Below are 16,201 nucleotides of genomic sequence, written 5' to 3'. Positions count from 1 at the left end.
AAATACAAATCAAAACCACACTGAGATACTACCACACACTGGTCAGAGTGGCTAAAATGAGAAAATCATTTTTTCTCTAGAGACTCTAGATGCTGGCGAGGATGTGGAGAAATGGGCACTCTCCTACATTGTTGGTGGGAATGGAAACTGATGCAGCCCTTCTGGAAAACAGTGTGGAGGTTCCTCAAAACATTAACAATAGAACTCCCCTAAGAACCAGCAATAGCACTGCTAGGAATTTACTCAAGGGATATAGGAGTGCTGATGCATAGAGGTAGATGTATCTTAATATTCATAGCAGCACTCTCCACAATAGCTAAAACATGGAAAGAGCCTAAGTGTCCATCAACGGACGAATGGATCAAGAAGATGTGGTTTATCTATACGATGGAATACTACATGGCAATTGGAAAGAATGAAATCTGGCCATGTGTAGCAACATGGATGGCACTTGAGGGTGTTATGCAGAGTGAAATAAGTCAGGCAGAGAAGGACAGATGCCATATGTTTGCACTTATAGGTGTATTAGGAAGAACTTAATGTCAGACCATGAGAGAGAAGAAGAGGAAAAATAGTTGGGGAGTGGGAAGGAGGCAAACCATGAGAGACTCTTGAATGCCGAAAACAAACTGAGGGTTGATGGGGTTGGGAGAAAGGGGAAGGGCGGTGATGGGCATGGAGGAGAGCACTTGTTGGGATGAGCACTGGGTGTTATATGGAAACCAACTTGACAATAAAGTATTTAAGGAAAAAATTTTAAAAAATAAAAGAAATGAAAAAAAAAGACAATTGGAAAAATAGAAGAAAAAACTGAGCTGAGTAGTATCCATAAAGCAAGAATAGCACGTCTTAGCTCCATAACACAAAAATTTACATACAATAAATATTAGCAAAGGAGAGAGAGTATCGAGTACCATAGTTTACGACTGCTATACCAATGTGTCAGAATTGCTCTAATTAAGAAAATTAAGCAGCTGTACACTGTTATCATCATCATCCTAAAGGATATGGAGTTAAGTCCAAAAGCTTAAAGAATTAAAAGTTATTGAATAAGTTTATATCCTGATTTCATGGGAAAGTATTTCTTAAAAGTACACTTAAATAATTAAAAATTAAATATTCATCACAAGATTATCCACAGAAATTGCATCCGACTGATACATCATTCTAAGAGTTAGGCTGGCATGTTTCATTAAGTAAATGTAAAACTCAAAGTCCCAGTACATTTGTTTCTAAATTAAGATGCTGCAAGATGTACATATTACCTGTGTGCCACTGTAAAGCATAGTGGCTAAATCCTGAACATCGTGTTACTGTGTCTCAAATATTATTTAAGATATATAAGGAATTAAATAACATGTAATGAAGCCACAGTGCTCTCCTATATGACCCGCTGAGTATAATGATAGGGTTGGAGAAACTTTTGCAAACTGTTTATATAACATGAAAAAGACTCTGGTGGAAAGAAATTTTGCTGTAGACATAGGATGAAAATGCGGTTTTGTATGGTATTATTTTGCAATTCCAAATGGTAAACTTATCTTAATCACTCTCCTATGTATCCAACAATTGTTTAGATTGCTCTTGTATCTATTCTGGTATAATTCTGTGTTTTCTGAAGTCAAATTTAAAAAGAAGTCCTTCAGTTTTGCATAAATTTTACATCATAACTAGCATATAACTTTTTTTGTATATGACAGGACACTTTTTTGAAGTTTGGATTCATTTCTTGCTGGCATAAGTAGTACAAGTTGAAATATCCTCAAAAACTAATACAAGTTCAAGATATTGACTAGACGTCTCTGAATTTGAGGTCCTTTTGTAGCATGTAGTCTGTCTAAAAGACAACTGCATTATCAAGTCACTTGCAATAAATAATCATATTATACCAACATCTGTCATTTCCGTTTTTCTGTCATATTTCTTACATATGAAATGTCAGCTGCTGAGAATAAATGTTAAGGATTGATTTTAAAAAGATGAAAACAGTGTGTAGGTTTCTCAAAATTTAACAATAAAACCCCCCTATGACCCAGCAATAACACTGCTAGAAATTTACCCAAGGGATACAGGAGTGCTGATGCATAGGGGAACATATACCCCAATGTTCATAGCAGCACTCTCAACAATAGTCAAAACATGGAAAGAGCCTAAGTGTCCACCAATGGACGAATGGATCAAGAAGATATGGTTTATCTATACAATGGAATACTACATGGCAACGAGAAAGAATGAAATCTGGCCATGTGTAGCAACATGGATGGACCTTGAGGGTGTTATGATGAGCGAAATAAGTCAGGCAGAGAAGAACAGATACCGTATATTTGCACGTATAAGAGGATTAGGAGGAAATTAATGGAGGACCGTGGTGGAGAAGGAGGAAAATAGTAGGGAGAGGGAGGGACAAAAACCATGAAAGACTCTTGAATACCGAGAACAAACTGAGGGCATATGGGGGGGGGGAGAGGGAGAGGGAGTGACTGGCATGGAAGAGGGCTCTTGTGAGGATGAGCACTGGGTGTTATATGGAAAACAACATGACAATAAGCTATTAAAAATAAAAAATAAAAAATCAGATGTACTAAATAAACAAAGGGAGGGAGGGAGGGAAGGGGGGAGGGAGAGAATGAGAGACAGACAGACAGACCGACAGACAATTATAGAGAACATACCAGAGAAGAGGTAGGTGGGGGAAATAAGGGGTGAAGTTTAGAAAGTAAACTTACCATGATGAAAATAAAATCAATAAAAATGCCTCTAAGGTATATTAAGTATTAATCTAATGTTTTATACATCATATATTTGAATTATAAATGCTTCCTACACTCACTTCATATACAGTTGTCTTCAAGGAGCAGGATAACTTCTTGTGGCTATATTCAGTGAATATGGGAATAGCTGGTAACCACCCTTCTATCATTTTTAAAACAATAATTACAAAGAAGAGTGTTGTTGGAAAACATTCATCTAAAACTGTCAACAGGGGTGCCTGGATGACTCAGTTGGTTGGGAGTCCAACTTCAGCTCAGGTCATGATCTTGCAGTTCACAAGTTCGACCCCCCGAGTCGGGCTCTGTTCTGACATCTCAGAGCCTGGAGTCTGCTTCAGGTTCTGTGTTTTCCTCTCTCTCTTCCCTTCCCCACTTCTCTCAATCTTTCTCTCTCTCCCAGGTAAACATTACAAAATTAAAATTAAAATATAAATAAAACTGTCAACAAAGCAAACAGTTGGAATTCTTTAATAAGGTTTAAGAAAAAACATTTCTATTCAAATTTATTTGAAACATATGCTCATCACACTTAATCCCCATCCCTTATTTAACTCATACCCTCACTGCTCTGCCATCCCACAACCACCACCAGTTTTTTTCTATAATTAAGAATCTCTTTATTGGATATTTTCCTCTATTTTTCTCTTTGCTAATTTGTTTTGTTTCTTTTTTAAAATTTTTAATGTTTTTATTTATTTCTGAGAGAGAGAGACAGCGTAAGCAGGGGAGAGTCAGAGAGAGAGGGAGATACAGAATCCGAAGCAGGCTCCAGGCTCTGAGCTAGCTCTCAGCACAGAGCCCAATGCGGGGCTCAAACCCACGAACCGTGAGATCATGACCTGAGCCAAAGTCTGACGCTTTACCGACTGAGTCGCCAAGGCGCCCTTGTTTTGTTTCTTAAATTCCACATACAAGTGAAATCATATGGTATATCACATCTTTATCCATTCATCAATCAGTGGAAACTTGGACTGTTTCCATAATTTAGCTATAGATAATGCTGCTATAAACATCAGGTATATGTTCCTCTTTGAAAGAGTATTTTTGCATTCTTTGGGGTAAATACCCAGTAGTGTGATTCCTGGATCATAGGGTAGTTCTATTTTTATATTTTTTTAAAGTTTTTAAAATTTATTTTGAGAGTGAGAGCACAAGCGGTCGAAGGGTAAAGAGAGAGGGAGACAGGGAATCCCAAGCAGGTTCTGTACCATCAGTGAAGATGGGGCTTGATACCATGAACCATAAGATCATGACCTGGACCAAGAATAAGAGTCAGACATTTAACACTGAACCACCCAGCCACCCTTATTTTTAATATTTTGTGGAACTTTCATATTGTTTTCTACAGTGACTGCATTAATTTGCATTCCCACCAACAGTACAAGAGGATTCCTTTTTTCTCCACATCCTCACCGACACTTTTGTTTGTTTGTTTGTTTCCTTCCTGTGGTTTTTGATTTTAGCCATTCTGACAGGTGTTTGATGATGTCTCATTGTGGTTTTGATTTACATTTCCCTGATTATGAATGATATTGAGAGTCTTTTCATTTGTCTGCTGGCCATATGGATTCTTTCTTTGGAGAAATATCTCTTCATGTCTTCTGCCCATTTTTAATCGTATTATTTGTTTTTTGGGGTATTGGGTTGTAATATACCATTAATATTAAATGTAGACTAAAAGATTTTCAATTCATAAAATATTGACAGAATTTTAATCCCTATATTTCTGTATGCTGTTGTTGCTGTGATTGTACAATAACATATTAATATCAATGATATAATTTAGTGTCTTCTAATTCTACCTTTCTTTGTCAATGTTTTGCTCATCATTTTATAATTCACAGTTCTGGAGTGATAAAATAATTCATATCTTAGACATAGTGTTATAATGATGGAGTGATTCTGGTTTTTCTCAGCATTTGATCTTTCAAATTTTTGCATTTTATGGTATTAATCCTGTTTATTGGTTCAATGTTACTCTAAAGAATTGTCATTTTTACAATATGGTTTCTTGAATTATTTGTTAAAATCCTTACCTTCACCTCACCATTTCTGTTCATTAAAGCATAACAATATTTTATTCATTTTAATTGGAATTTCAAATTTGTTAATGTAAGATTCTATTCATGCATCAACCATAAATTACCTCCCTGCTCCTAGGCAGTAACTTTATAACAGCAAACATCTGGATGAAAAGAGAGAACCATTGAGGTAATCATAGGAGTGTGGTATATTTTCAAGGAATACATCAAGCTTCAACATGATTAAGAGAATGCATTCTGGTTCATTAAGCCATGCTATCATATTCAACCAAATTTCCTACCTTCTAAGCTTCTGTGTATGCTAACTGAATGGGTTATAACAAAAACAACAATTAGCTATTTATTTCTTCCCCATTTGATTGAAAAAGCTTTGTTAATATAGGCAGAGAGAGGTACCCCTCAGGGTTTATATACACTGATGGAGGATCTGGTGTGTGTGTGTGTGTGTGTGTGTGTGTGTGTGTGTGTGTGTGTGCTTTGTTTAGAATGGAACTTGTTTAGTTGTAAACTGGCCATGATTCTCGCTTTAGGATTAGAGGTTTATTTCAGCCACAAGGGAGCTCGAAGAGTCCTGAGGAGGAGATTTCCAGAGCTGGATAACAGTAGACGAGTGCATAAAAAGGTTAAAAAAGAAACCTCTCAGATATTCTAGCAGATAGTTTGTTTAAATAGATTTTAAATCTTCAGAAAGAATACCAATTAGATATTAAAGCATTTTCCTAAAATGTCTACAACTCTACAATCTGTTTTTGTAAATAAGGTAAATGAAAGCAAAAGCATAAAAATATTCAACCCCTTTGGCCCAGAAATCCCACTCAAGGGAATCAATTGATTCTAAAGAAATAATTCAAATGAATGTGGTTCTTACAGTATAATTTAGAATAGTGACAAATTTACACCAAAATCAAAATCTAATGTTTAATAAATTCTAGTACATTAACTCAGTAGACTACTATGTAGTCTTTACATTATAGTCATTACATATTTACCTTGTAAACATGATACCTAAAGTAAAATGGAAGAGTGTTTAAAATGTAAAAAGAATGGGTATCCATATGAACAAAGCACTGGAGACAATTCAAAGAAGTGAAAATAAAAGCAGTGTTGAATGTTAGCATGTGATTTCTATCTTTTTAAAAATAATAAATGCACATATTTTACAGAGTGTGCAAGATTCCCAGACTCAAACCTCTTTTCCAAACAGGGTCAGTGTTTTAGGCAGTATATAAGATAGAGTAATCCAAGTGGAGATAGTAATGTCACAACCCCAGAGTGGGAATGGGAATAGAACCACTTACCCCTGAATGAATTAACCACATGAAGCAAACAGATGTGGCAGCCCACACAACCATTTTCTTTTCTAAAGCCAGAGAGTTTGCTACTGCAGGTATTGGAATTCAACCCTTACTCTTCTTTTTAAAGCATTGTCTTTAAAAGGATGCCTTAGAGATAATTCTGTTTGTTTTGCGTATGGATTTATGCAATGGTTCTGTCTCCACATTCTACGTCCTAGATGAAATAGCTATGTTGTTGCAGATCATTATAATAATATAGTAGTCTGGACTTCACACCCTTTACTTCATTCTGCAGGAAGATCAAGGTAGAGTAGAGTTTCAAATTGGGCGACAGGGTTTTATGTTTTATTCAGTTTTATTTTTGGTACAAAAGCCTGCTCTTTATGAAGAGATTAGCTTCTGCAAGACCAGATCTGAGAACAAAGTAATTGCTCATTTTGTTCCTTACCATATATTTGTACATGTTGTCATGGTCTTACAAATGACTGTGTTCTTTTTGAGTTAATAACAACTGTTATTCATTAAAACTTTACACATGTATGTTAACGCTTTGGAATGGGAAGCAATAGTGGTCAGTTAATGGTCTTCAACATATCAGTGCTTTCAGAAACTGTTCATTATGATCCCAGATTTGTTTAGACTACTTGTAACTATACCATTAGTGAGTGTTCTTTAGTTTTCTCAGAGGAAGCTTAAGTTTTAGGCTACTTAAAGTTTTTGAAATCATTATTAAAATTATTTATCTATGCTTAGCAATAATTTCCTAAGAAGTAAGACTAATAAATTAAAATCTAAAAAGGGAATTTTCACAAAGCCTTCTCATGGAAAGTTGTCAAATTAGATATGTTCATACAAATGTTTTTCAGGTGGAAGTGAATCCTCCTGGGATAAGGATAAGTTGCAGTCTCCTCTTGCTGCTCCTGGACCCCAACATGGACTTACTCATGCAGCCCTGTCTAGCCAGGCAGGTCTTGGGGGTGCTTCTACCCTCAATCCACTGCAGCAGAACAACCTACTGACCAATAATATGTATAATGTCATTTCAAAACTTGGTGTTTTGAAAAAAAATACCACACAAGACCAACTGAACACTTTGGGCTAAGGGCTAGTTATTAGTATTCAATAAGGTTTAACAGTTTGAAGTTAGAAGGATAAATAGAGATTCATTTAAAAGAGTGGAGTTTATAGAGTAGAGCTATATCAAGAGGCCATGTAGCAGAGTAATTAAGATAGTTGGCTGTAGTCACATAAACTTGGGTTTTAAATCCACATTTTTTGAATTCCATATTACTGTTCAACCTTGGAGAATTCACCTAACTTTTCCAAGTCTCAGTGTCCTCAACTATAAAGTAGGAATAAAAATATACTCATTTAGTAAGGTTATTGTAAGAGCTAAATATAATAAAAGAAAACCTGTTAGCAGTGACTTGTATATAGGAAGTACTACATAAATTGTAAGTATTCTTACTCAGTAATCAAACTACAGCTAATATATATAAATTTGGATTTAGATGATGTTTTTAGAAACTTTAGAAACTCTGAAGTCTTTCTGCAGAAAATAGAATTTTAGAATTATCAGACTGAGAATGTAAAATAACTATGATTAGTATGCTAAAAGAAGGGAGAACATACAAGAATACATGGGAATATTAATGATGTGTGTTAATCATACTTAAATAAAAAAATACATGGGAAATGTAAGCAGAGAGGTGAAAACTGAGAAGCTAAAGTAAATGCTAGATCAAAAACACTCCATGAAAATAAATACCTTTAATGGGCTCATCAATAGACCAGACAAAGTCAACAATTGAAGTATGTCAACAAAAACTTCTCAAAGTGGAAAAAAAATGTGGAACAAAGATTGTGTGTGTGGGGAAACCTAGAATAGAATATCCAAGAACTGTGCATCAACTACAAAAAGTGTAGTATAAATGTAATAGGAATACGAAAATAACAAGAATGTGGGAAAGGAACAGAAGAAATGTTTAAAGTAATAAGGACTGAAAATTTTCCAAACTTAATGAAAGACACCAAACAAAAGATTTAGGAAGCTCAGAGAAGATTAAGAAGAATAAATATAAAAAGTCTACACCTATGGATTTTATAGTCACAGTGGAAAATCAAGAACAAAGAGAAAATCTTTTTTTTTTCCTTTTAAGCCAGAGAGAAATAAATTCTCGTTACCCACAGAAGAACAAAGATAAGAATTACATTGAACTTCACTTTGGAAACCAGGCAAACAAGAATACAGTGGTGTGAAATACAGTGGTGTAAAGAGTTGAAAGACAAAAAATTGCCAACCTAAAATTCTGAATTCTGAAAATTCCTTTTATTTTATTTTTTAATGTTTATTTATTCTTGAGAGAGAGAGAAAGAGACAGAGCATGAGTGGGGTAGGGGCAGAGAGAAAGGGAGACACAGAATCAGAAGCAGGCTCCAGACTCTGAGCTGTCAGCACAGAGCCTGATTCGGGGCTTGAACTCACAAGCCGTGAGATCATGATCTGAGCCAAAGTCAGACGCTTAACCGACTGAGCCACCAAGGCGCCCCTGAAAATTCCTTTTAAAAGTGAAGACAGAAATAGAGATTTTTCTCAAACAAAAGTTGAGAGAATTTATTATCATGCCAGGGATCTGCCTTATAAAAATGTTAAAAGAAGATCTATAGAGAGAAGAAAAATAATATAAGTCAGAAACATATATCTACATAAAGAAAGAATGTTAGAGAAGGAAGATATTAAGGTATATAATATATTTTTCTTATTTTTTTAAGTTTATTTATTTATTTTGAGAGAGACAGAGACAGTGCAAGTGAGGGAGGGACAGAAAGAGAGAGAAAAAAGAGAGAGAAAAAGAGTATTCTAAGCTGGCAGCACAGAGCCCAGTGTAGTGCTCAAGCCCACAAAGCCATGAAATCATGACCTGAGCCAAAACCAAGAGTCACGTAGGTGTCATATTTTTTTTCTTATTCTTAATTAATCTTACAAATAATATTCTGTTTAAAATAATAATAACAATGTATTGTCAAGTTATATAAGTAACAGTAATATTATAAGGGATACAAAGGAGGGATTGAAAATATTCTGCTTAAAGATGCTAGCACTACACATAAAATGATATAGTGTTATTTACAAGTGGATTGATTAGTTATAAATGTATATTGCAAACTCCAGGACAACAACTTAAATTTTGAAAAAATTAAGTTTATTATTTATTTTGACAATGAGAGAGTGTTAATGGGGGAGGAGCAGAGAGAGAGAAGAAGAGAGAGAATCCCACGCAAGTTCCATGTTGTCTGCATGGAAACGATGATCTCATGAACTCATGATCTCAGGAGATCATGACCTGAGCCAAAACCAAGAGCCAGATGCTTAATTGACTGAGCCACCACGGTGCCTCTAAAATTTTTTCAATAAGTAAAATTAATATATAAGAGAAGAGAGAAAAAAAGAATCATACAAAATACTCAGTTAACACCAGATAAATATGAAACCTCCCACTAAAGCCATGCTTATTTCTGTTCCCTTTAGCTAATATACCATTTGTGGCTTTAAAACAAAAATTGCAAGGTGTGAAAAAGGAAAAAAAAAAGAAACACAGTCTGAAGAGATAAAGCAACACAACAAAAGAGTGGAAGACAAGGATTAGAAAAAGAAAAAAAAAACAAGCGCAATGAATATAAAACACTAACAATTATGATAACCACTTATCCAGTTTTCAATAATCACTTTAAATATGATTGGACTAAATACATGAATTATAGACATAGACCATCCCATGTTCTCTAGTGATGTGGATGCTTTGGTCATTACTTGCAATATACCTCTTATATATACTCTCAGGTGCAGGAAACATAACAAGCTTATAAAACATGCAAAAGACAAAAATTTAGCCAAAATAACAACAAAGAGTAATTCTCTCCAAAAGGAAAGTCAAGAAATCACAGCCAAAGACTTGCTCAAAACAGATGTAAGCAGTATATCTGAACACGAATTTAGAACATTTATAACACTACTACCTGGATTTGAAATAGAAGACAGCAGAAAAGCCCTGCTACAGAGATGAATGACCTAAAAAGTAGTCAGGCTGAAATAAGAAATGCTATAGCTGAGATGCAAAACCAACTGGATATAGTCACAATGAGGACTGAAGGAGCAGAGGAGAGAATAGGTCATATAAAAGATAAAAGTATGGAAAACAATGAAGCTGAAAAGAAAAGGGAAGGAAACTAATAGATCACGAGGGGACAGTTAGAGAATTTAGTAATTCCATAAAATGAAACAATATCCATATCATAGGAGTCCTAGAATAAGAAGAGAAAGAAAAAGGGGCAGAAGGTTTATTTGAACAAATTGCAGCTGAGAACTTTTCTAATCTGGGGAAAGAAATAAGCATTCAAGTCCAATAGGCACAGAAAACTCCCCTCAAAATCAGCAAAAACAGGACAATATCCTTAAAATATAGTGAAACTTGCAAAGTATAATGATGAAGATCAAATTCTGAAAGTAGCTAAAGACAAATGCCCTTAATCAGCAAGGTAGTCACATAAGATTAACAGCAGGCCTTTCCACTGAAACTTAGCACGACAGAAGGGAAGGCAGGAAATATTCAATGTGCTGAATGGGAAAAATATGCAGCCAAGAGTTCTTGTTTTAAAAATATTTTTAATGTTTATTTATTTTTTAGAGAGAGACAGAGACAGAATGCGAGTGGGGGAGGGGCAGAGACAGAAGGGGACACATAATCTGAAGCAGGCTCCAGGCTCTAAGCTGTGAACACAAAGCCTGATGTGGGGCTCAAACTCATGAACTGTGAGATCATGACCTGGGCCAAAGTTGGACCCTTAACCGACTGGGCCACCCAGGCACCTCACAGCCAAGAATTCTTTATCCAGCAAGGGTGTCATTCAGAATAGTGACCACTAATTCAGACCTGCAAGCTGCAATTTTAAGGGAGACTCTTTGAGTGGAATAAAACAAACAAACAAACAAACAAACAAACAAAAAATAAAACCAAAGCAACAAAGATTGGAAAGTACCAGAGAACATTATCAAAAACACCAACTCTACAGGTAACAAAATGGCACTAAATTTATATCTTTCAATAATCACTCTGAATATAAATGGACTAAATGCTCCAATCAAACAATAAAGGAATGGAGAATATATATACTATGTTAACACTAATCAAATGTAGGAGTAGGGGCACCTGGGCGGCTCAGTTGGTTAAGTGTCCAACTTTGGCTCAGGTCATGATCTCACAGTTCGTGGGTTCGGGCCCTGTCTCAGGCTCTGTGCTGACAGCTAGCTCAGAGCCTGGAGCCTGTTTCAGATTCTGTGTCTCCCTCTCTCTCTGATCCTTCCCTGCTCACGCTGTCTCTCTCTCTCTCAGAAATATATAAATCATTAAAATAAATAAATAAATAAAATTTTAAAAAGTTAGGAGTAGCTATATTAATTTCAGACAAACCAGATTTCTGAGTAAGAAAAACTGTAAAAGCTAAGAGAGGTATTACATAATGATAAAGAGCTCAATTCTCCAAGAAGACATTAACAAACCTTAATATGTTTACTTCTATTAATAGATTTTCAAAATATGTGAGGTAAAAACTGATAGAACTGACAAAAGAGATAGATGAATCCACTCCTTTAGTTGGATACCTCAATACTCTTTTATCAGAAATGGACATATTCAGGAGGTAGAAATTCAAGAAGGGTATAATTGACCCGAAAAGCACCATTAATCAACTTGATCTAATGTACTTTTATAGAATATTTCATCCAACAATAGGAGAATATACATTCTTCTTACGTTTACATTGAACATTCACCAAGCTAGATATGCTAGAGGCAAAAAGCAAAATTAGCTTTACAATAGCCAGACTACCAGGATCTTGCAAATCTTCTTTAACATATGAAAATCCCTCTTGAAACTTTATTTATCTCTACCCCCTCCAACTTGAAAGTATATAATCGCCATGTAGTATTCCATGGTATAGATAAACCACGTCTTCTTGATCCATTCATCTGTTGATGGACACTTAGGCTCTTTCCATGTTTTAGCTATTGTGGAGAGTGCTGCTATGAACATTGGGGTCCATGTGCTCCTATGCATCAGCATTTCTGTATCCCTTAGGTAAATTCCTAGCAGTGCTATTGAGACTCTTGAATGCTGACAAAAACTGAGGACTGATAGATGTGGGGGGGAGGGGGGATGGGCATAGAGGAGGACACTTATGGGGATGAGCACTGAGTGTTATGTGGAAACTAATTTGACAATAAACTATTTGTAAAAAAAAAAAAAAAAAGACATCAGCTAATTTACTCCTTAAAAAAAAATAAATAAAAAATAAAAAATGAAATTAAAAAAAAAGAAAGTATATAATCAATCACTCTTCACAATCACAGTATAGCTTTTTCTACCCATGGGTACTGTGAAAAGTACCTTTTCACACCGCAGAAAAAATGATAGATTACATTCCAGGTGCTTCAAGGAATAGAGATCATACGAAATATTTTCTTAGTTGTAATGGAATTAAACTAAAAATTAATAACAGAAAGACAGCTGAAATAGCTAAAAATACATCGATATTAAACAGCACATAAAGAAGGGTATTAAATAATAATAAAGAGATTAATACAACCAGAAGATATAACAATTTTAAATATCTTTGTATATACACTGGACCACATAGAAACATAGGCAAAAATTAAACAAAAAATAAAGAACTAGATGTTAATACCGGAATAGTGTGACACTTAAACACATTATTTGCATCAGTGGATAGATCATTCAGGTAAACAATCAATAAGTAAATATTAAACCAGATGGACAGAATAAATACATACTATATTCCATTCCTGTAAGACAGAATACACATTCTTTTCAAATGCACATGCAACATTCTCCAGAACAGATCACATGTTAGGTCACAGAATAAGCTTTAGTAAATTTAAAAAGGATTGAAATCATATCATACAACTTTTCTGACACAATAATAAGAATCTACAAGAATAAAACTAGAAAAATACAAATATACAGAGTTTAAACAATAGGATATTAAACAACTTCTGCATTAGCTAAGTAATCAAAGAAGAAATGAAAATATATATGGAAACAAAAATACAAAAGATAATAAAAGAATATTGTGAAAAATTATATGCCTACAATTGGACAACCTAAAATAAATGGGTAAATTCCTACAAACATATAATCTTTCAAAACTTGACCATGAAGAAATAGAAAATCTGAGTAGACAGATAACATGTAATGAAATTGATTCAGCATGCAAAACACTACCAAAAATAAAACTTACAGACCAGATATCTGCACAGGTGAATACTACCAAGCATTTAAGAAGAGTTAATACCTATTTTACTCAAAATACTCCAAAAAATTGAAGGGGAAGAAAAATTTTCAGATACATTATACAAAGCCCACATTATCCTGTATCAAAAACCAGACAGATACCATAAAAAAAGAAAACTACAGGCCAATATCTCTGATGAACATAAATGTAAAAATCATCAACAAAATACTAGCAAATCATATTCAACAATAGATAAAAAGGAATATTCACCAAGTTCAACTAGGATTTATTCTGGAGATGCAAGGATATTTCAATATTCACAAATCGATCAATGTCATACACCACATCAACAAAACTAAGGATAAAAATAATATGATCATTTCAATAGATGCAGAAAAATAATTTGACAAAATTTAACATCTGTTCATGATAAAAATTCTCAAAAATGTGAGTATAGAGGGAACATAGCTCAAAATTCTAAAGACCATAATTGAAAAACCCACAGCCAACATCTTAATGAAGAAAAACTTATTTTCCTCTAAGATTAGGAACAAAAAACGATGTCTAGTCTTGTCACTTTTATCAACTGGAAATCCTAACTACAATAATAAGACAAGAAAAAGAAATTTAAAAATATCCAACTAGGTAAGAAAGAAGTAAAACTTTCATTAATTGCTAATGATATGATACTAAATATAGAAATCCCTAAAGACTCCACCAAAAGACTACTAGAACACATTAATTCAGCAAAGTTGCAGGATACAAAATTAAAGCCCATAAATTGGTAGCATTTCTGTACACTAATAACAAAGGAGCAGCAAGAAATTTTATGAAAACCATCCATTTACAGTTGTACCAATTAGGATAAAATACCTAGAAATACAGTTAACCGAAGAGGTAAAAGATCTGTACTCTGAAAACCACAAAACACTGAGGAAAGAAATTGAGGATGACATAAACGTTGGAAAGATATTCCATTCTCATGGATTGGAAGAAACAATATTGTTAAAATGTCCATACTACTCAAGCAATCTAGAGATTCAATGCAATCTTTATCAAAATACCAACAGCAGTTTTTACAAATCTAGAACAAATAATACTAAAATTTTTGTGGCACCAAAAAGACACAAATTTCCTAACGCAATCATGATATACACACACCAAAACCTGGAAGTATCACAATTATAGGTTTCAAGGTATACAACAAAGATTTAGTATTCAAAATAGAATGGTACTGGAACAAAAATAGACACATAGATCAAAGGAGCAGAATAGAGAACCTAGGAATAAATCCACAATTATAAAGTCAACAAAACAAAAGGCAGTCTCCTGAAGGGAAGAATATATTTGGAAATGATATACCACATAAGGTGTAAATATCCAAAATAATATAAAGAAATTATATGGAGTTTGGAGGATAGAAAAGTAGGAAGACCCTAGTCTCACTTCATCTCACAAACAAAACTACATAAATATCAAATCATCCTAAATACCATAGAAATCATCTTAAGACTGACAGAACAAACTACACAAATAAAGGTAGAAAATAGGCCACATCAAAGACGGTAGGAAGTACAGATATAAGGGTTAGGGAAGAAAGAGATCACAGCTGCTGCAGAGGGTAGGAAGCCATGGTTCTGGAAAAAGGCACAAGACAGAGGAGCACACAGGGGAATGCACATGGAGAATATTTCCCCATGACCATTGGCATGGAAAAAAGAGGGACTGAGATTTGAGAGTTTTTGCAAGCAGCTAGGCTTAAAGCCTAGAGTATTAATGGTCAGTAGATGTGCCTGGAATAGAACCTGGGGAGCACTGCTCTGCTTCTGGAGAGAAGGCAGGCAAACAGCCCAGGTCCGGACAGCTGTAATCAGTGATCTGAAGAGCACCTGGGACACGCAGTTGGGAAATATTCACTGTTCTCCAAGCACATCCCTGAAAGTCAGCATTCAGAGGCACCTCTCCAGAAACAAAGGAGCTGGGTGGTGCTATTTCTATCCCAAACCTCTCAGCATCAATACCGAGCCACCTTCAGAAAGCAATGTAGCACTGACACAGGGTTCCCAACATGCTTGCAACAAGCACCATCACTTGCACTATGGTGGATCCACCCTACTCAGTCACACTTGCTTTAGTCCCAGCCTGGAGGCCCCTCCCCCAGAAGTCCCACACAAACCCCTGCTGACACCACCTCTTCCTCCGAGAGTTTTCCAAGGCCTCAGTTTTGTTTGAGGTGGTAGTAGGGCTCATTTCACAAGCAGACTTGAATACACCTAGTTAAAACTCACCACATTCAAGCCACGGACCAAACACCTCTCACAGCAGGCAAGAAGAGCCTCTGCAGATGACCGGCCTCAAGGAAAGAGAAGCCAAAACAAAAGAGCAGGGCACATAACACGCATGCTAGAGACACTCCCTGATTCACCTGGCTCTTGACTCTATGTACCTTCTTCTTCTTCTTCTTTTTTTTTGCTTTCAAATATTTTTTTCGGAATAAACCTAACAAAGGATACAAGAGATCTGTATTATGAAAACTATAGAAAACTTATGAAGGAAATTGAAGAAGACACAAAGAAATGGAAAAACATTCCATGCTCATGGATAGGAAGAATAAATATAGTTAAGATGTCATTACTACCCAAAGCACTCTACACATTCAATGCAATTCCAATCAAAATTGCACCAACATACTTCTCAAAACTAGAACAAACTATCCAAAAATTTGTATGGAACCACAAAAGACCCCAAATAGCCAAAGTAATACTGAAAAATAAAACCAAAACGG

At 35.1% G+C, this 16,201-nt stretch overlaps 1 protein-coding gene across 1 annotated transcript in view; it reads left to right on the top strand.

The window, feature by feature from the left end:
• The window catches only part of DACH2 (dachshund family transcription factor 2), a gene marked incomplete at its 3' end in the record, with an annotated part of 132,967 nt that overhangs the window by 73,769 nt on the left and 42,997 nt on the right, over positions 1 to 16,201 (top strand). Inside the window, exon 2 of the mRNA XM_039225197.1 lies at positions 6,975 to 7,133. Within this exon, the coding sequence (XP_039081128.1) occupies positions 6,975 to 7,133 (159 nt within the window). The remainder of the gene's footprint in view (positions 1 to 6,974; positions 7,134 to 16,201) is intronic.

This window comes from Hyaena hyaena, unplaced genomic scaffold (genome assembly GCF_003009895.1).
Source record: "Hyaena hyaena isolate Hyena2069 unplaced genomic scaffold, ASM300989v1 scaffold_1974, whole genome shotgun sequence".
Lineage (NCBI taxonomy): Eukaryota > Metazoa > Chordata > Mammalia > Carnivora > Hyaenidae > Hyaena > Hyaena hyaena.
This window is presented reverse-complemented; position numbering and strand designations above follow the sequence as displayed.